Source organism: Sus scrofa, chromosome 7, assembly GCF_054392235.1.
Source record: "Sus scrofa isolate SSC_HxYL_T2T_F1_AM1 chromosome 7, Sscrofa_HxYL_maternal_Yorkshire_Landrace_v2.0, whole genome shotgun sequence".
In the NCBI taxonomy this organism is placed as follows: Eukaryota; Metazoa; Chordata; class Mammalia; order Artiodactyla; family Suidae; genus Sus; species Sus scrofa.
The window spans coordinates 43,552,432-43,574,448 of record NC_139389.1 but is presented as its reverse complement, the minus strand read 5'-3'; the positions used below and the strand labels follow the sequence as shown (position 1 = coordinate 43,574,448).

The window sequence follows — 22,017 nt, the reverse complement described above, 5'->3', positions numbered from 1 at the left end:
GATTTGAAAGTCCTGATGGTTTGGTAGGCAAAAAAAGAAAAAAGTTTTAATTTGCATTTTTGATGACCACATTCTCTTATATCTTTCTGTTTTTGTCCATCTTCCGCTTGTGCTTCTCGTGGAGTGTCAGGGTGGGTCTGGTTGGTTTGTTGATGCCATGAGGGCTGGGACTTGTTCACATCCTCCCCACCCAGAAACAAAGCCTGAGGTATAGTGGGAGCTCAGAAAATACTCATTGAGGGAATGAATGTGAAAGATAATAATTTTCACCTCTGTAATATATTTAGAAAATATTCTCCCCCATTTAATAAATTTTCTTTTAGTTTACATTTAAAAAAAATAATCAATCTTTTTATTTTATGGTTTCTGCTTTGGATGCCATGCTTAGAAAGGCAAGAGCTCACTAATGAATAATTCTTCTTATTAAAATGTGTTTTGTGGAGTTCCTATTGTGGCTCAGTGGTTAATGAACCCAACTAGTATCCATGAGGATGCAGGTTTGATCCCTGGCCTTGCTCAGTGGGTTAAGGATCTGGCATTGCCATGAGCTGTGGTGTAGGCCAGTGGCTACAGCTCCATTTGGACCCCTAGCTTGGGAACCTCCCTACGCCTAGGGTACGGTCCTAAAAAAAAAAAAAAAAAAAAGTATTTTGTTGTTTGGAGTTGAAATTTGATGACCAGTTGCATACACACACCACTGTCGCCATTTTGGCCTCAGAGATGGTCATCATCGTGTTGGAACGGATGTTATTAGAGGTTCCTGGAGCACGGGGATCTTACCTGAATCTTGGCCAAAGCTGTCCCAAATTAACGAAATCAGATGCTCCCTCTAGGAGCAATCTCCGTTGATAAAAGCGCCTTTTAAATATTCTTTTTAAAGAGTCATAATGTTGCTCAAAATTGCATAATTAGACTAACACTCCCTTCTTTTACAAGGCAATTTGGAGAAGAGAATAGTGTCTGGGATCCTCTCCACCAAAACCTCATAGTCGTGTGTGCTGTGGGTTGTACTGTCCTGCCCTGCAGATTCATATGCTGAAGTCCTAAACTCTGGTACCTCAGCCTATGATCTTATTGAGAGATAGGGCATTTATAGCAGTAGTCAAGTTAAAGAGGGATCATTAGGGTGAGCCTTAATCTAATATGACTGGTGTCCTTATTAAAATGGGGAAGTCTGGAAACAGACCTGTTTGGAGGGAGTGTGCCATGTAAACCTGAAAAGTCATCCTCAAGCCAAGGAGAGAGGCCTGGAACAGAGCCATCCCTCAAAGCACTCAGAAGGAATAGCCAACCCCTCCAGTACCTTCATTTGGGTCTTCTGGCTTTCAGAACGGTGAGATAGTATATTTCTATTGTTTAAGCCACCCAGTTGGCTGTATTAGAAAGCTAATATGGTGTCCACATAACCTCAGATGTAATTCTTCTATGATTGGTACCTGGTGTCTGTACCTTCATGAATTCAGGAGTGATAATATGCTATTTACAGCAGAACATTTGGAGAGACCCTACAGTTCTCAGCTAGCAACTATTTAAAGGTAAGACTATAGTCCTGTTCAGCTCTATTCTCTCAGCTCCTGGCAACTACATAGTTGGTCAGTCATTAATTTATAAATTTTGTTGTTGTTGTTGAATTGATGTGGAGAAGAAGACCTAGTGATTTCAGGAGAAAAGATCTGGGATCTCGGGCCCAGAATTGGGGGTAGGTATACGGTACATGGAGCCTCTTGGTGAGTACAGAGTACATCACAGATGACTTTGACATTTTAAAATTTAATTTGTGGTACTTCAGACATTTTGGAAGAGGTTACTTTCTAAATAACCAGCCTACCAACAGCGTTTACGGGATTTATAAATTATGTTTCCAGGAGCTATTAGAGTTCTTTCTACCTAATTCTTTGCTTGAAATAAAAAACATACTAAATACATCCAAACTGTGCTGATGTATTTGTAAGCTCGCAGACTTTGCACACTATCAAACTTTTCAAGTGAATGTATGACCTTGTGGAAGTGCAAAGAGTTGGGAGAGAGACTGCGAGTGGAGGTTTAGATTTGTACAGTTACTGGAACAGCTGTTGTTGGACCTGAGGACGGCTCAGGAAGGAAGAAAAGAGCAGCTTTACTGTGTGACTGTGTTTGTCAACAGCTCTCTAAGCCTCCATCTCTTTGTGTAGTATGTGCGGAAAACAAGAGAATTTGAGTTGCAATTAGTGTTCCAGAATCATATTCCACTAGACCATTAGAGAGACACTGAATTAACACATCCTCACAGATTTTTGTTGGAAAGCTGTGGAAGCAAAACACATTTGACCCCAGTCTTGTTATAATAAGAATAGAATTCTTTTCTCATTAGGTCCCAATAGGCAGCAAGACGCCTTACCAAATGATGTATTGACAATTCTAACCTCTTCTCTTATCTACTGTATATATGTTACTAGGTGTAGAAAGATGGAAACTTAAATTTTGAGCACTTAGAGTTCCTGTTGTGATTCAATGGTAATGAACCTGACTAGTATCCATGAAGAGGCAGGTTTGATCCTTGGCCTCGCTCAGTTGGTTAAGGATCCAGCATTGCTGTGAGCTGTGGTGTATGTCACAGACATGGCTTGGATCCTGTGTTGCTGTGGCTGTGGTGTAGGCTGGCAGCTGCAGCTCTACTTTGACCCCTAGCCTGGAAAATTCCGTATGCCACACATGCAGCCCTAAAAAGAGAACAAAAAAAAAAAAAAAAAAAAAAAAAACTTGAGCATTTCTATATTCCAGGCATGTCTCTCTCTTTTTTACATTTTATATATGAGAAATATATAGTCTATCTTAACTAGGAATTGTGTCTTAGCATAGTTTGCATTTTGCTTTCATCTAGTCTGATTAGTGGTATTGCATGAACCATGAGTTTTGAGTCAGAAATTTTTATTAAAATAAATGAAGTGGTACAGTGCAGCCATTATTAGAACATTAAAATGTACTTATTCTATATACATAATTAGAGAAACCCAAGCTTCTTGGCTATAAAAATTTAGCTTCCGAGTTTCTTCTAATCTTTAAAATTCTGACTTCTGATTACATAGCAGAAGAAGGTAATTTTTACTCTTCTCCCTGTTATTGAAATTCACCAACAACAGCAACATAAAATGAAAAATAGAAGTGGGAAAAGCCATCTTCAGTGAAATAAGGAAATAGCCATAACCTCAAACCATAAGGAAATCTGCCAAATGCTATGAAATTTGAATTATGGTGAGGGAGGTTGCTGAGAGCCAACACATATATTCTCCAACCTCAGGCAGGATACAGTTTCCCGTTAAAGAAAGGGTCACAATTCTTAAATGCAAATCCAATGATCTTTTGGTTAGAGTGATGAGATCTAAGAACATAGGCAAGGATGGTAGGGGATATTATTTAGATATTCATTGTACATTCTAGAAGGTGAGTTCAAAGAAGAAACTTTAGCGCCAGGCCATTTTTATGGTCAGTGGTCTAGGCTCACTGCCAAAAAAAAAAAAAAGAAAAAAAAGAAAAAAAAGATGGCCTTTGGTGAGTGGGATTCAGAGAATATGTGACTTAAAGGATTTTGCCATCCCAAACCTTTCAGTGCAAAATATTGAGGAAAGTATGTGCTCTTAAGGCCATGAGCAAAACACGTGTAAACGTACTCAGGACACAAACTGAATTTGAATATTCCTTTACTCACCCTCCACACCACTCTCTAGGAAAAAGATAAAATTTTATCAGAAGGAAAATAGCTAAAGATCTTTCCATATATAGGGAATATGGGTGGTGGGGAGGAATATACATTTGAGGTCTGCTTATATTAGGAAGCAAGGCAGTATACTTCATAATCATAAATATGTTACCTAAATGCAATCTTAGTTTTTATTTTCTTATTTTTATTTTTTATTTTATTTTTTATTATTCAATGAATTTATTACATCTATATCAGTTTTTAAAAATAGCTTTAAAATATAGAAATTTTCAAAGAAAAGTCTATAAGACAAGAGAAGACAATAAAGGCAAGCTTGAGGAACCTGGAAAAGAAGTAAAAGAGAAAAAGAAAGCCATTATAGAGGGTTTGATGAAAGTGCCATCAAGAAGCAAAAAAGAGGTAAGAATAAAGGAAGGGAAGGAAGAAGAGAAGGAAGAGGAGGTGAAAAATAACTAAGGACATAAAAAATAGAGAAAAATGACATCTATAAAGAGAGACAAAGGAGACACCAGTTGTGAGTAATTAGACATCCTGGAGAAAAGAGTGAGGGCAACAGAAAAGAACATGGATGGGGCGGGGAGAAGTTTCTTGAATACTTGAATCTGCAAATGAAAAGGGCATGTTTTATAAAACAAACAAACAAATAAAACTCAACTCCAAGATAGAATCTATTGAGGTTACTAATTTCCAAGGCTAAATAAAGAGCTTTACGGACATCCAGTAAGAAAAATGCAAGCCAACTATGAATGACAGTTTAAATGGTTGTTCTTGGACTTTTCCACATCAATATTCAGTGCCAGAAGACAGTGGAACAACTCTGAAGCAAGGATATTGTGTCCCAATAATTTTATACCCAGCCAAATTTTCAAGTTGTCCTTAAAAAACAAAAACATCACACAAGTATTTTTAAGTGTGTGTGAATTCAGGGAGAAAATGAACACAGAGATACATTTTAAAATTGCTTGAAAATTAATTCTAACCAAGTAAGAGATAAATTTATGAACTTGGCAATCCAGAAGCATTATAAAAGTACTAGTGCGAAACATTGAATTTATTTAAAAGTAGATATAAAACTAAACAACTGTGTAAAGCAAATATTCTTCTTCCAGTCAAGTAAAATTAAAAGGTGGGCAGACATTTGGGGTTATATGTTTTTCCATTGTTTGGAGAGCAGATCTTTATCCTGGAGTTGATAGGATGATACACAGTTCAAAAATATTAAACAGGAATGATAATTGAACATAGCTCTGATTAAAGATATAGGCAAAATGTCTTCTCCATTTGCCATATGTACAGATATGAGCCTACTTAGATTTAATATGTTTGACTTAAATTTGCCAAATTTTGGAGAAATTACCCATAGGGAAGCAGTCTTCTGAACTTTGACATCCAACAGAAGAACCATCACTAATTCTGACATTCAATTTTCCTAAAATTTTGAAGTCGTCCAATAGATCGTTGAAGACATGAAAATCAAAAATCCATCAAGCTGATTCCAGACTTGTTAGAAGGTATATATAATGAAACATAATATACTATTCTTATCAGAATGGTGAATCACAATTGGTAAAACATTCCTATCATATGTTTCACATTGCTTCAAAGCTTACTTTCAAATTTTAAGCAAAACTGGTGTGCCTCGTCTGTTTTTCTCTTTTACAAAGCTATTTGGATAATACGCTGGACCTAGAAATCCTGTTGCTACAGAAAATGAGTTTGATTACTTCTCTAAAAGCCAGGTATCTTAGAAAACGAAAAACCAGAAAGGAAAATGAGTAGTTCAGGGTCATTAATTCCAACAGAGGGTTATCTAATTGGGGATATTTTGCTGCTAAGCGGTATGTTCTGAAATAGCTTCAGAAAAGATCAAGGCAGGTTGTTTATGGGTCACATGCTAAACCACTAGTTTTGGTCAGGTGTCATTTTTCCAGGCTGAGTTGAAGTGTGTCAAGTGCATGATGGGCCTTCTAATCCAACCCATTTGCCGTGGGAGGAATTAGACAAGGAATGATTTAACCAGTTGGGGGAGGGTTAGAAAATCCTTGGTTAAAGTGAGTTTTAACCTGAAAGTCTCAGATATCCATCTGGGGAACACATGGAGGTTAGTATTTTCAGTCTTCAACTAGGAGCAAATGAGCAAAGGAATAGTTCAACTATGATGTTTCATTAGAAAGTGTTATCAAACAAGGAGAACGGGAGTAAAAGCTAAATTCTGGATTCTGTGGTTGCTGCTGTTGTTTTAGTTGGTTTACTTTAAAGAATCTCAAGTATATGCATTATATACTCCTGTTTAACCTAAGAGAGATTTTCTTCACCTGACCTATTCTAAATTAGTGGAAATTCTTATTGAGCTACTTCACTCCAAGATAGAAGAGTGATTGAAAAAACAAAGGTCTCCAGGAGTTCCCGTTGTGGCTCAGAGGGTTACAAACCTGACTAGTATCCATGAGGTTTGATCCCTGGCCTCACTCAGTGGGTTAAGGATCTGGTGTTGCAGTGAACTGTGGTGTAGGTCGCAGGTGTGGCTGGGATCCCATGTTGCTGTGGCTGTGGTTGTGGCATAGCCCAGGTCTGATTTGACCCCTAGCCTGGGAGCTTCCATATGCCATGGGTGCAGCACTAAAAAGGAAGGAAGGAAGGGAGGAAGAAAGAAAAACAAAAGAAAAAAGAAAGGTCTTGGTACATAAGAACTAGATATAAGATACAACAAGAAAAAGCAAGTATCCAGAGGATCCTAGGATATCTTATATGTAAATATAAGTAAATATGTAATATGTAAATAAATTATTTGAATAATTAAAGGCTATTAACTATAATCATTTTGAAGTTATTGAAAAGATATGTGATTAACTAAAAGTAGAAAATTTGTTACAAAAAACGTAATGGTATATTATGTAAACACAAAAGTCATATTTTGCTTATCAACTTTGCCCCAAAATCAAAATTTTCAATCTTGAAAATGGCCACACATGCACAAAGCATCATGAAAATAATGAAAAAAAAGTGGAAATTTTTGTTGATCTACCAGTAAGAATATTTGCAAAAAAAAAAAATCAAAGAGCATGAAGATTAGTAGTTGTTCAGCTGCAGGTTCCAAAAGGCAGCCTTTTGAAAATGCTTATCTGTATTACCCAATTCTTGTTCCTTTCTTTTCTTTTAAAAATAAATTTTTATGGCCCTATCCATGGCATATGGAAGATCCTGAGCAAGGGCTTGGATCTGAGCCACAGCTGTGGCAACACCTAGTCCTTTAACCCACTGCACTGGGCTGGGGATTGAACCCCACACCTCTGCAGTGATCCAAAACCGCTGCAGTTGGATTCTTAACCCACTTTATACCACCAAGGTGGGAACTCCTATACCCTTTCTTTTGCAGATTTCTCTTTCAGCCTAGGAGTATCTCCTACTCTGTGGAAAATGATTCTTGTTCAATGAAATTTGAGATTTTTTTGTCATATGAAATAGCTTCTTAGAGTGGTAGCCCAGATGGTGCCAGTGAGTGGCCTGAAGGGCTGTAGGAGAAGGAGTTTTAGCCTTCAATACAGGCATGTGGATTTTTCCAGTTTAATGCTATATTATGTAAAGCAGCAGAAGCAGCTTCAGGTACCAGTGCTCAGTACATTGCTACTCCAAGCCCTTTTTAGATAGACAGTTTGAAGTCACCATTGTCTGACAGGGTCATTTTTGAAGTACCTTTTATAATCCACACCACTCTTTACACTGCACGAATTAGGCTGACCACCAAACACTCAACTGAAGCCTTGGTGGATTGCAAAATCATCTCTCATTATCTATCCTCTGTAGAAGATTGTCCATTGCAAGTCATAATTTTTTATTTATTTATTTATTTTTATTTTCCCACTGTACAGCAAGGGGGTCAGGTTATCCTTACATGTATACATTACAATTACAGTTTTCCCCCACCCTTTGTTCTGTTGCAACATGAGTATCTAGACATAGTTCTCAATGCTATTCAGCAGGATCTCCTTGTAAATCTATTCTAAGTTGTGTCTGATAAGCCCAAGCTCCCGATCCCTCCCACTCCCTCCCCCTCCCATCAGGCAGCCACAAGTCTCTTCTCCAAGTCCATGATTTTCTTTTCTGAGGAGATGTTCATTTGTGCTGGATATTAGATTCCAGTTATAAGTGATATCATATGGTATTTGTCTTTCTCTTTCTGGCTCATTTCACTCAGTATGAGATTCTCTAGTTCCATCCATGTTGCTGCAAATGGCATTATGTCATTCTTTTTTATGGCTGAGTAGTATTCCATTGTGTATATAGACCACATCTTCCGAATCCAATCATCTGTTGATGGACATTTGGGTTGTTTCCATGTCTTGGCTATTGTGAAAAGTGATGCAATGAACATGCAGGTGCACGTGTCTCTTTTAAGTAGAGTTTTGTCCAGATAGATGCCCAAGAGTGGGATTGCGGGGTCATATGGAAGTTCTATGTATAGATTTCTAAGGTATCTCCAAACTGTCCTCCATAGTGGCTGTACCAGTTTACATTCCCACCAACAGTGCAGGAGGGTTCCCTTTTCTCCACAGCCCCTCCAGCACTTGTTATTTGTGGATTTATTAATGATGGCCATTCTGACTGGTGTGAGGTGGTATCTCATGGTAGTTTTGATTTGCATTTCTCTTATAATCAGCGATGTTGAGCATTTTTTCATGTGTTTGTTGGCCATCTGTATATCTTCTTTGGAGAAATGTCTATTCAGGTCTTTTGCCCATTTTTCCATTGATTGATTGGTTTTTTGCTGTTGAGTTGTATAAGTTGCTTGTATATTCTAGAGATTAAGCCCTTGTCAGTTGCATCATTTGAAACTATTTTCTCCCATTCTGTAAGTTGTCTTTTTGTTTTCTTTTTGGTTTCCTTTGCTGTGCAAAAGCTTTTCAGTTTGATGAGGTCCCATGGGTTTATTTTTGCTCTAGTTTCTATTGCTTTGGGAGACTGACCTGAGAAAATATTCATAATGTTGATGTCAGAGAGTGTTTTGCCTATGTTTTCTTCTAGGAGTTTGATGCTGTCCTGTCGTATATTTAAGTCTTTCAGCCATTTGGAGTTTATTTTTGTGCATGGTGTGAGGGTGTGTTCTAGTTTCATTGTTTTGCATGTTGCTGTCCAGGTTTCCCAGCAATGCTTGCTGAATAGACTTTCTTTTTCCCATTTTATGTTCTTGCCTCCCTTGTCAAAGATTAATTGACCATAGGTGTCAGGGTTTATTTCCGGATTCTCTATTCTGTTCCATTGGTCTGTCTGTCTGTTTTGGTACCAGTACCACACTGTTTTGATGACTGTGGCTTTGTAGTATTTCTTGACGTCTGGGAGAGTTATGCCTCCTGCTTGGTTTTTGTTTCTCAGGATTGCTTTGGCGATTCTGGGTCTTTTGTGGTTCCATATAAATGTTTGGATTGTTTGTTCTAGTTCTGTGAAAAATGTCATGGATAATTTGATAGGGATTGCATTGAATCTGTAGATTGCTTTGGGTAGTATGGCCATTTTTACAATATTGATTTTCCTAATGCAGATGACATGATACTATACATAGAAAACCCTAAGGACTCAACCCCAAAACTACTTGAACTGATTAATAAATTCAGCAAAGTAGCAGGATAGAAGATTAACATTCAGAAGTCAGTTGCATTTCTGTATACCAGCAATGAAACATTAGGCAAGTCATAATTTTTTAAATGATGGACATTTAAAAATTTGTTTGGAACAATGGATTTTCTCAGAGTTTGGATATTATTATCTTCTACGTATGCACCAATGTTTAAATGGCCTTTCTGGACACACTAGCTGATGCCAATTAGGAATAGTCCAAAGAAATTCATGAATATAAGTGAATTTTGAGTTGGCTTATTTTAAGAGAAGGGGAAGGACATATTGACCAATACTTGATTATTAAGAGGATATTCTAGGTGAGAGAAAAGGCCGTTGAAGATGTACAGGGTAGTGGTTAATAAGAGCTCTGAAATCAGGTACAAAGAGTAATTGAAGCCCATGATAGGTGTAGGGTTTGAGTCAATCTTGCTGTTTCAAATGATTCTAATTTTTATTTTTATTTTTTATTACTCAATGATTTTTTATTACATTTATTGTTGTACAGCGATCATCATAACCAAATTTTATAGCATTTCCATCCCAAATCCTCAGTGCACCCCCCCACCCCCCAACCTGTCTCATTTGGAAACCATGAGTTTTTCAAAGTCTATGAGTCAGTATCTGTTCTGTAAGAAGTTCATGGTATCCTTTTTTTAGATTCCACATGTAGTGATAGCATTTGATGTTGGTGTCTCATTGTGTGACTGACTTCACTTAGCACAATAATTTCTAGGTACACCCATGTTGCTGCAAATGCCATTATTTCTTTCCTTTTAATGGTTGAGTAATATTCCATTGTGTATATGTACTGCATCTTCTTGATCCACTCCTCTGTCTACGGGCATTTAGGTTGTTTCCATGTCTTGGCTATTGTATATAGTGTTGCAATGAACATTGGAGTACCTGTGTCTTTTTGAATCAGGGCTTTCTCTGGATAGATGCCAGGAGTGGGACTGCTAGATCAAATGGTAATTCTATTTTTAGTTTTCTGAGGAATCTCCACACTGTTTTCCACAGTGGGTGCACCAATTTACATTCCCACCAACAGTGTAGGAGGGTTCCCCTTTCTCCACACCCTCTTCAGTATTTACTCTTTATAGACTTTTTGATGATGGCCATTCTGGCCAGTGTAAGATGGTACCTCATAGTGGTTTTGATTTGCATTTCTCTAATAATGAGTGATGTCAAACATCTTTTTATGGGGTTTTTTTTTGGGCCATCTATATGTCTTCTTTGGAGAATTGTCTGTTTAGATCTTCTGCCCATTTTTTGATGGGGTTGTTTGTTTGTTTGTTTGTTTGGTATTGAGCTATAGGAGGTGTTTATAAATTTTGGAGATTAATCCCTTGTTAGTCACTTCATTTGTGAAGATTTTCTCCCCTTCTATGGGTTGTCTTTTCGTTTTGTTTAGGGTATCCTTTGCTATGCAAAAACTTTTAAGTTTAATTAAGTCCCGTTTGTTTATTTTGTTTTTATTGTCATTACTCTAGGAGATGGATCTGAGAAGATGTTGCTGTGGTTTATGTCAGAGAGTGTTTGGCCTTTGTAAAACTCTAAGAGTTTTATAGTATCTGGTCTTATATTTAGGTCTTTAATCCATTTAGAGTTTATTTTTGTGTACAATGTTAGGAAGTGTTCTAATTTCATTCTTTTACATGTGACTGTCCAGTTTCCTGAGCACCACTTATTGAACAGGCTGTCTTTTCTCCATTGTCTATTCTTGCAACCTTTGTCATAGGTTAGTTGATTATAGGTGCATGGGTTTAATTCTGGGCTTTCTATCCTGTTCCACTGATCTACATTTCTGTCTTTGTGCAAGTACCATATGGTTTTGATGACTGTAGCTTTGTAGTGTAGTCTGAAGTCAGGGATCCTGATTCCTCCAGCTCCATTTTTCTTTCTCAGGATGCCTTTGGCTATTCTGGGTCTTTTGCGCTTCCAAACAAACTTTAAAATATTTTGTTCGAGTTCTGTGAAAAATGTCCTTGTTAGTTTCATAGGGAGCACATTGAATCTGTAGATTGCCTTGGGTAGTATAGTCATTTTGATAATGTTGACTCTTCCAATCCAAGAGCATCGTATATCTTTCTATCTATTTGTGTCTTCTTTGATTTCTTTCATCAGTGTCTTATAGTTTTCAGAGTACAGGTCTTTTGTCTCTTTAGGTAGGTTTTTTTCCTAAGTATTTTATTCTTTTTGATATGATGGTAAATGGGATTGTTTCCCTAATTTCTCTTTCTGATTTTTCATTGTTAGTATGTAGAAATGCAGTTGATTTCTGTGTATTAATTTTGTATCCTGTGACTTTGCCAAATTCATTGATGAGCTTTAACAGTTTTCTCTAAAGTCTAGGATTCTCTAGGTATAGTATCATGTCATCTGCAAATAATTCTAATTTTTAGGGTTGAATTGTATTTCATGGACTTAAAGAGTCTGCAGTTATAGTCTCTGAACTATTTGGAGATTTTTAGAAGTTATGAAGCATGCCATAGAGATTCCAGAAAACTAGAAATGAGCATGAGTCAACAATTTAACGAATATTTTTGAAAACCATTGTGAAGTGTTATGCTAGGGTTACAATAATGAAGAAGACACAGTCCCTGCCTTCAAAGAGCTGAGTCGAGGTGGGAAGTGGAGAGCCTTTGTACAGGAGGTAACCTTTAGGATAGACCTTCAGTGAGAAGTAAGCGTTTGCTGAGCTGGAAAGGAGAAAGAGGAAAACCAGTTCTTATTGACTGCAGGTTACCAATTTGATGACTCTGTAAGGGACTCAGTGAGCCTTGGTTTTAGACTTTTAGTTTCTATGAGAAAATCATATAATCTCAATTCTCCAAAAAAAGAAAACTTTTGGAAAATGACAGGTTAATATTCTTGATACCAAGTCTTGAAAAAGAATCTGGAAAAGTTTTATTAAATGATAGTCAATAACTAATTAGGCAAGGGTCAGCATTGATTAACCTTAAGCTAATTTCATCCACTTTTCTGATAGGATTATTAAAATTTTATAGGTCAAGTGAATTCAACTTATTTAGTGAAGACTCGCAAAATATCCTTGGGGATATAAAGAGAAATTGAAGGTACACAAAAGTACTTGGATTGAAACCAATTAGAAAATACCCATAACTGTTACCTAGTGGAGTAGAGAGAAAGGGTTTCTTCCTGAAATGCTATTGTTCCACCCTACTTTATGTCTTACAGACTGTTTGGGTGAGGAGCTACAACATATAGTAGATAGCACAAAATTGGAAAAAAAAAAAAGTCAAAATCCAGAATTATCTCAACAGAGAGTAGTGTTGGGATAAAAGCTATTCAAATGCAGTCATCATATAAATAAGTGTGTATGATTCCCAAAGAAATTCCATAGCATGGATAAGAGGCTGGACCAAGTGTGGTTTAACTCTTTTTGTGCCATTTATTGGCAACACTAGATTCAGATTGCTGAGATTCCAGTTCCCTCTGCTGTAATTAGGTTACATTTGAAAGACTATATTCAGTTAGTTCCTGTTGTGGCTCAGTGGTAATGAACCCAACTGGCTTATATGAGGATGCAGGTTCGATCCCTGGCCTTGGTCGTGGATTAAGTAAGTATCTGGTGTTACCATGAGCTGTGGTGTAGGTTGCAGACATGGCTCTTATCCTGCATTGCTGTGGCTGTGGTATAGGCTGGCAGCAGTAGCTCCAATTCAGCCCCTAGCCTGGGAACATCCATATGCCACACATGTGGCCCTTAAAAAAAAAAAAAAAAGAAAGAAAAAGAAAAGAAAAGAAAGAAAGAAAGAAAAAGAGAAAGAGTATATTCAATTCAGAGTGTCCAAGTGTCATTTTTAAAAATGAGTGATAAACAGTTGTGTTAGACAGTTGAAAGAACTGGAGATATTAGTCTTAGGGAGCATGCTAGTTTAATTCAGGGATTTGGTGGAATTGATATAATCAGATAGGTGTTTTTAAATTATTACTCTGTCTGCAGGGTGGAGAATGGTTGGAGGAGACAAGAATAAATATGGGGAGACTAGCAGGGAAAGAATGTAGTAACCAAGGCCAGAGGTAAAGGATGTTTGGAGGTGGTGAGCAGTGGGTGGAGCTAAATGCATCAGGAATAGCACGATTGGCTATCCATCTGTGGGGACTCGGGGTGAGGGAAAGTGATGAGCTTGTTTGGAGCAACTTAAGCTCAAAATGCCGGCAAGGCATTTTAGTGACAATTATCAGTCCAGCTCTTGGACATTCTAATCTGGGTCCAGAGAAATTGTGGCTGGAAATGATGTGGGAGGCATCGGAACAGAATGAACACCTATTCAAATGTTCAGACCTTTTACAGTTCATGGACCACCTCAACCTTTCGATCAGTGATTAGTATAACTCTTTGCAGCAAAGCAAGTCTTATTATGGCATTTTAAAGGCTGGGAAACCCAAAATTACTTTATATAAATTTGCTTAAATGTTCAACAGCAGTAAGTGATAGAAACCAGGGCTTGAAACCAGGTCATCTGATACCAGATTCTAAGATTTGGGGGTGTAATTTTTTAGGATATAGATGATTTACAGTTTTGTGTCAATTTCTGTTGTATAGCAAAGTGACCCAGTCATTGTGTGTGCACACACACACACATTCTTTTTCTTATATTATCTTCCATCATGGGTATGTAATTTTTTAACTATGCTATGGTACCAATTCAATGAGAATCAGAGCCATAGAAGAACCCCCAAGAGGAAGAAATATGATGACTGATGACCATGGCTTGGGACATGCCTGTTACAGGGACTAGAGAGGAAAAGTTCCGATAAAGGAAAAGGGGACAGAGCAAGCAGTTAGAGAGAAAGTACCATTCCAGAAGCCTGGGAATAGGAGAGTGGAAAGCCTCGGCAATGAAATAGCATTCTTAGATTTTACCTAAAAGATCAGGATTCTGAGTGCTGAGAACAGGTCACTCTCTTCCCCACACATTTGCCTTTTGCTTGGGGTCCACCCTCTGTTTACATGTCTTGTCATTAGCTTCTGAACCAGATTATAAATGCCTTGAGGGCAAGGTCCAGGCCTTCTTTTCCTCCTCATCTCCGTACTGCCTAACACGGAGCTGTACACACAGACTGAGATGAAATGGGAAAGCTCTGCAGGCAGATGATTAATCATCACTAGAATTTTTCCAAAGGCACTGTCTCTAGTGCCAAGAGCACATTTGTTTAAAATGTGCGCTTAAATTTGAATGAATCTGCCTAAATAGTGCCATCTGTTCTTAGGCAGTCTCAGAAATGTTTTAATACTGTTTTACCTTTAAAAGGACAAATGCAGGGGCATGCCTATGAGACATAAAGACATCCTTAAATAAACACGGAGCAGACACTGGCACATCCAATCACACTTAAACAGCTACACATAAGAATGTTTTCTGAGGTTTAGAAAATTTTTGCTGAGAGGACACCAACTACTACCTCATGCAGAAAATATTTATGAGAAGTTACAAAATTGTAGGCATGGACTCCTACACATATTACTGCATTTTAATTACAGACCCCAGAAAAACAATTCACTTTGATATACCCTTTGAAATGGGTTCACTCTTCCAATATTTGCTAATGGCCCTCAGTTTACTGTGATTTCAGTGCATCAATTTAGAAGCTGAAGACAGCTGTAGGGAATAGTCTCTACGTTATTCATTTATATTGATTGCCGTTTGACTTTTGTTATAGTGCTGCAGGATTTATTGTTGTGCGAATATAACAGTGAAATGAAACCCATGTTTAAGTTCTGCAAATAACTTACAGTCACTTCCAAAACACCTCAACTTGGGTTCTAAATTTGAGTTTGCGGTTTTACATGCACGGTTATTTGCTGATCCACTTTAGCATGCAAAATCACACACTGGCTAGGTTTGGGTATAGTTATTGTGGCAACGAATAATGGGTCAAATTTTCAGCCTCTTTAATTCACTAGCTACATCTTCATCACCAAAACTAGACCAATATTTTGACATCTGTGTATTTTCCTAGTTGGTGTAAATCAATGATGGCGTATATCAAGAACTGATATTTACAGAAAGAATTTCTGGTTGAAATGGCATCTGAGTATGTTATCCTGTCTGAATACATGTGGAAATTCTTTCGTTAAATCTCGTTTTCCAAAGATGGAGATCTGAAGGCATTTACTCATATAAGCATTCCTTTGGAATTTTTTTCTTCTTTTTAGGGCCTCACCCATGGCATATGGAAGTTCCCAAGCTAGGGGTCTAACCAGAGCTGTAGCCGCTGGCCTACACCACAGCCGTAGCCACGAGGGATCTGAGCCACGTCTGCAACCTACACCACAACTCATCACGGCAATGTGGGATCCTTAACCCACTGAGCGAGGCCAGGGATCAAACCTGCGTCCTCATGGATACTAGTCAGGTTTATTACCCCTGAGCCACAATGAGAACTCTCTGGAATATTTTTAGACAATTCTTCTTTTAGATACTTTTAGCTATCTGATATCTACTTACTTCTGATAATTTTTAAATAAAAGAAATGAGGTATTTCAGATAAAGTTGATCCTCCTTGTTGTCCTTTCACTTCCATCCCTCACAAGGGTAACCACTCTCATTAATTTGCTATATCCTCCAGTCCATCTTTTACGCTTTTTTTGTTTGTTTGTTTTGTTTTCTTTCCAGGGCTGCACCTGCAACGTATGGAAGTTCCCAGGCTCAGGGTTGAATCAGAACTGCCGCTGCTGGCCTGCACCACAGCCACAGCAATGCCATAGACCCTTAACCTGCGGAGAGAGGCCAGGGATCAAACCCGCATCCTCATGGGTACTAATTGGGTTCATAATGTGCTGAGTCACACTGGGAACTCCCATCTTTTACACTTTAAATGACCTGAGTTATAGCACCATGAACCAATATTTTAAGATAATATCACCCTTTTAATTAAGTTCCACCATAGTGTTTATATCATTCTTTAACCTGCTGTATTTTCTCAGCATTCTATTTTAGAAATCTACGTCAGTCCACACACACGTTGTTCCATTTAAATTTTCTATAGTTTGAATTATCCCAGTTTATACATCTTTCTCATTGCAGATGTCCATTTAGGCTGTACATCTTGCACCAACTTCTTGCCAGCCCAAGCAGTGTTGCAATAAACCTCCATCTCTTTCTATGTCTCTGTCTCTCTCCCATGATGTACCTGGCCCAGGTTTCTTTCAAGGAAATATACCTGCTAGTCAGTCTATTGCTGGCTTGTGGGTCACAGGTACTTCTCTCAAAAAAGATTCTAGATTTTCCTTCCCACCAGCAGTTTATAAAAGTTCCTACTTCCTTATATTCTTATAAATGCTTGTTTTGTTCGACCTCATTTTTAAAATTTTTGCCAATCTGAACGAGGTGAATTAAACAGTTTATTCCTGGGTTTTAATTATCTGTCTTGACTATTTGTAAGTTTGAGCATTTTTTGCAAAACCATTTGACCATTTTCAGATTTCCTCTTAACGGATTGCCTGTTCATATGGATTGTCCTTTGGTTATTTTTTTTTTTTCTGAATTGTCTTTTTCTTATCGATTTGTGGGAGTTCTTTATTTCAAATATTAATATTTTGTCAGCCATCTCTATTGTAAGTATCGTCTCTCAGTGTTTTTTGTTTTTTTTTGTTTTTGTTTCTTTTGAGAACTTCACCTGTGGCATATGTAAGCTCCCAGGCTAGGGGTCTAATCGGTGCTGCAGCTGCCAGCCTACACCACAGCCAAAGCAATGCAGAATCTGAATTGCATCTGCAACATATACTGCACCTTGCAGCAACACCGCATCCTTAACCCACTGAGCAAAGCCAGAGATCCACCCCACATCCTCACAGAGACAATGTAGGGTCCTTAACCAGCTGAGCCACAGTGGGCACTCCTCATCTCCCAGTCTTTTAACTTTGTAGTAGTTAGCTATCACAACCCAGAATTTTTTAAATTTTTGATTATTTGGTCAAATATTTCAAATCCATTTATTTTTGTATTTTATGTTTTGTCATAGATTATCTATTATTACCTTGAGTTGATTACCATATGTTTCCATATTTTCTTTCATTAACCTTAAAGTTATGTTATTTTACACATAAGTCTTTAATACATTTTGGAATTTGTATGCTTAGTGTGAAGGAGCAATTTGAATTTACATTTCCAAGATGGACAGCCCGTTATCCCAACACTATTTTTTAATAAGTTCATCCTTCTCCACTGGGGTCTGATGTCACCTATTCCTGCAACAGAGTCCCTTTTAAATGAGCAAAGCATGCTTCTTTCATCTAGTCGTCTGTTCCTAAACCAGGACCACACTGTTTTAATTACTCTGGCATCATGATTCTTCCTTGATCTACGGCAGGACAAGACCCCTTTCCTTATTATTCTTTCACAAAATTGTTTTTGATTATTTTTCAGTATTAGCTCTTCCATCTGAATTTTAGAATCAATTTGTTTTGTTCGGCAAACAAAACCATTGGCATTTGTATTTCAGTTGCGTTGACTATATAGGTTAATATAGAAGGATTAATGTAGAGATTAATTTTGAATTTTCCTATCTATGAAATGATATATTAACATCTGGCACACAATATATTCAGGTTTTCATTTTATATTCCTTAGTATTATCATTTTACCTGCAAATTACACAATTTTAAAGGTAGAATCTCTTATTATCTTACCATCTTTGTTGTTATTATGAATGATATTATATTTCCTGCTTATTTGTTGCTGGATTATTAGAATTTTATTGATTTATCATGTTGATCTTGGATCCAGCAACCTTGCTGATCTTTTTAGTCTTTTTTTTTCTTATTTTTAGGGCTGCACCTGCAGCATATGGAAGTTCCCAGGCTAGGGGTCTAATCAGAGCTGCAGCTTCAGGCCTACACCACAGCCACAGTGACACCCATCTGAGCCACATCTGCAACCTACACCAGAGCTCACGGCAACACTGGATCCTTTAACCTACTGAGTGAGTCCAGAATCGAACCCGCGTCCTCATGGATACTAGTCAGGTTCTTAACCCGCTGAGCCACAATGGGAGCTACCCTTTTTAGTCTTTAGCAGTTTATTTGTAGATGTTCTTGTATTCTTTATGTAAACCACAGTATTTTCTGTATATACTGACACTTTAATTTCTTCTTTTCCCATCAGTATGCCTCATGTATCTTTTTCCTATTAATTACATTGACTTGGAGCCCTAGTTCAGTGTTGGGTAGTAGCAGGGATGTTGGGTATCCTTGTCTGTGGATCCTGTTTACAATTGCACCCATTCTCACTTCTTTTACCATAAAATTCACATTGAAAATTTTCGATATAGCTAGCGAAAGTTAAGGTCTGGATTGTAGTCATGTAATGAAATATTCAAAGTTATTTTATTGGTTCAGAAGACCCAAACTTTACCTCATTCGAAGTCTTTTCTCACTTTCTGAATGAATCCATCCCCATCTGTTATGAGTCAAGAGATAACACACTGAAAATAATTCACATTACGGGTCTCAGCTACAAGTATTTTTACTCCATTTGACAGCATTGACTTCGTGGGAATTTTCTCATCCCTGGGAATATACATCTACATCTGTTGATTTGCTTCAGCAGTTCTCACTGTTCACATTTACTTTCGTTTTACAATTTGTTTATTACAGACTCCTATGAACCAAGCTTCAACCCGATCCCACTGTATTTTCACCATTCACTTATCAAGCAAGGAACCAGGATCTGCAACCGTGCGACATGCCAAACTGCATTTGGTGGACCTGGCTGGCTCAGAGCGGGTTGCAAAGACTGGAGTTGGGGGCCAGCTTCTAACAGAGGCCAAATACATCAACTTATCACTCCATTACTTAGAACAGGTAAACGGGGAGAGTGGGATGGATGGACTTAGACCTACCATTTTTGGACCACCTATTTTACATCAGGCATTGTATTAGCATTTTTGTCTTTTTTTTTTTCTTCTTTTATTGTGGCAAAATACATATAATATAAAAGTGACCATTTGCTAATTTTTAAATGTACAATTCAGTGGCGTTAAGTACATTCAGAATGTGCAACCATTACCACCATCTATTTCCAGAACTTCTCATAATTCCAAACAGAAACTCTGTACCCATTAAACAATAGCTCCTCATCTCTTTATACACCCAGCATCTGGGAACCTCTATTCTGCTTTCTGCCTCTATGAATGTGCCTATTCTAGGTACTCAAAGAAGTGGAGTTTTACAATATGTGCCCTTTTGTGTCTGATTTATTTCACTTAGCATAATTTCGAGGTGCATCCATGTTTTAGCATGTATCAGGATTTCCTTCAAAGGAAAAGTCAGGGATGAATAATATCCCATTGTGTATGTATAGATATAGATATATAGGATCACTTGTCTCCATTCACTATGGATGAACCCAACTTGTTTCCACCTTTCGGCTACTGTCAGTAGTGCCGCTGTAAACATTAGTGGAGCTGCTAGAATTTCGTATCAGCCGTTTTATTTAAACCTCACAACACTCTGTGCTGTGGGTATTAGTTATTACCCCTTACTGTTTTTATAACTCAGATGTTCCCCAGACCTTTCCAAGACTGTGCAGCTAATGGCAAGAGGAGGATTTGAACCTAGAATTGCTTGGCTCCAAAGCCCATGTTGTTTTTCCCCTATGCCTTATTGTTTTTATTGTAAAATTAGTAGTGAGTGTGAATATAAGCTAGAAATGGCCTCCGTGGCCTATTTTTTTCAGGCTGGCAGATTGGCTAGGAGAACATAATGTGGAGATGACCAGTATCTTTTCCATTTGTAATGGCTTCATCTAGTTGATGATGCTGACCCCATGAGGGTTCTCTTTGCCTGAGCTTCCCGCCTCTGTCCCCACTCTAGGTTTACTACAGTCCATCCCAGTGCATGCCCAATTTTTAATTTCTGAATTTTACTCCAAAGGCAGAGAAAGCTCATCTGAATTGTGTCAAATAAATCTTCCAGAAAACAAAAAACGAAAAAAACACCTCCTCCGTAAAAGGAATGGATGGAATTAGATGATTTCTCAAGTTCTTTTCAGCTCTGTGAGAATAAATGCTGTGAGTTGCATGTTAAATACGGCAACCCCTTCCAAATTCTAAAAAAAAAAAGAGAGAGAGCGAAACATGATCAAAAACCAGAGTGGAGAAGTACAGAGGACATTGGCAAGGCAGAAGGATTTGCTAATGAACGTTGGAGGCTGAAAGATTTGAGAAAACAAAAAAGTACTTTTTTCAACTGCCTAATGAACCTTTTTGAGAATGATATTGTCCTGATGTTCAGTGCTTTCTCATGGTCAAGTTGGCTAAAAAAGCAGATGGAGAGAAACCTAAGGGAACTCTTTGTGAACCCGCACACACGGTTAGGCTCTGACCCAATGAACCCCAGTGATGCAGCATCCAGAGATTTAGGCCTGTGTGATGTACAGGTCATTTTAGTGTTTCTGACAATAGTCAGCATTCCTGAGCTCTTTCTTGCTCAAATATTACATACTACTGCGTTAACTGATCTTTTCACTTAATGGGACATTTATATAATATTGGTATGAAAACATAAGAGACTCTATGGAAAGTGCTTGATTTCAAAATATACCTACTTGTTTCAGATGGTTGCACCGTCTTTTAATTCCCATTATGTCCACCCATTCATGCAAAATTATATTTATATTTGTTAGCGGAATCCAAATTTGCACCAATCGTAATCACTTAAGAAAGCCATTCTGCTCCTAATCCTTTCATTTTCTTCATTCTGCATCACCTCTGCATGCTGTTGCTTATCCTTAAAACCACCCCTCTCCCTCCATTTTCTTCCCTTCAACATTCTTGTAACATCAGCCTCAGTGAGCCGTCTTGGCGGCTGTGTGGCCTTTGATTTTCTTCATTTATTTAACAAATACTTTTAAGGAGCGGTCACGTGCTGCAGACTGCGCCAGGCATTAGAGCGTAGTGCTAAGAACACCGAAGCCTCGTGGCGCAGTGTAGGGAATGAAAAAGTGCTCATGAAGTGCATGGCTGTGATCCCAGTGGGAGCTGTGCAGAGCAAGCCTGGGGGCAAGAGAGCTCGTTGAGGGGGATGGCACTTAGGCTGAGAAGCGGAGGGTTAATGAAAGTCTTCTAAGGGCTGATGTTAAGCAGAGACCTGAGGAATGAGTAGGAGTGAGCCCGGCTAGGATGGGGTCAGAGCATGTCAGACAGTGGGAACCGGGAGGCTTTCAGCCCTTAGCTCCATCTGGGGAACGGATTCACCCAGGGTCACCGTGACAGTCACATGCCATTGACTTTTGGCTCTCCAAATGTAACCTGTCTGTTTCATAGACACCCCCTGCATCCCTGTGGCTGTGAGCTATTTATACCAATGCACATGTGTCTTCATGGAGGTGATGACCTCAAATAATGCAGGAAGGAGGAGAGGGAGAAGATTAGTATGAGAGGAAAGAAGGACATAAATATGGAAACTGCAGTGTGTGGACATGGATATGTGGGGTTGAGTAAACCTGGGAGCTACTGCTAGAAAGAAATTCAGTGTGTAGTAGAAAAATACTGGAATTTTACACAGACATACACAAGAGGGACCCAAAGAGAATGTAGGGATGAGAATAGTAAAGAGAGTGGGCAGATGCTGTTGATAAAAATAACAGAATTCAAGGACTTTCTAAACACATTTTCTATATAAAGTACTTTATGATGGGGCTAAGAGACTGGATGCATAACACAGTTTAGTTTAATTA

General features: G+C 38.1%; 2 protein-coding genes across 7 annotated transcripts in view; both read left to right on the top strand.

The window, feature by feature from the left end:
* MOCS1 (molybdenum cofactor synthesis 1) overlaps window positions 1–22,017 on the top strand; it is a 918,787-nt gene that overhangs the window by 330,364 nt on the left and 566,406 nt on the right. The gene's annotated exons all lie outside the window — the stretch shown is intronic.
* The window catches only part of KIF6 (kinesin family member 6), a 357,515-nt gene that overhangs the window by 104,336 nt on the left and 231,162 nt on the right, over window positions 1–22,017 (top strand). For all 6 annotated transcript variants that reach the window (XM_084968006.1, XM_084968009.1, XM_003128378.7 and 3 more), the window contains one exon: window positions 18,936–19,142. In XM_084968006.1, the coding sequence (XP_084824132.1) occupies window positions 18,936–19,142 (207 nt within the window). The remainder of the gene's footprint in view (window positions 1–18,935; window positions 19,143–22,017) is intronic.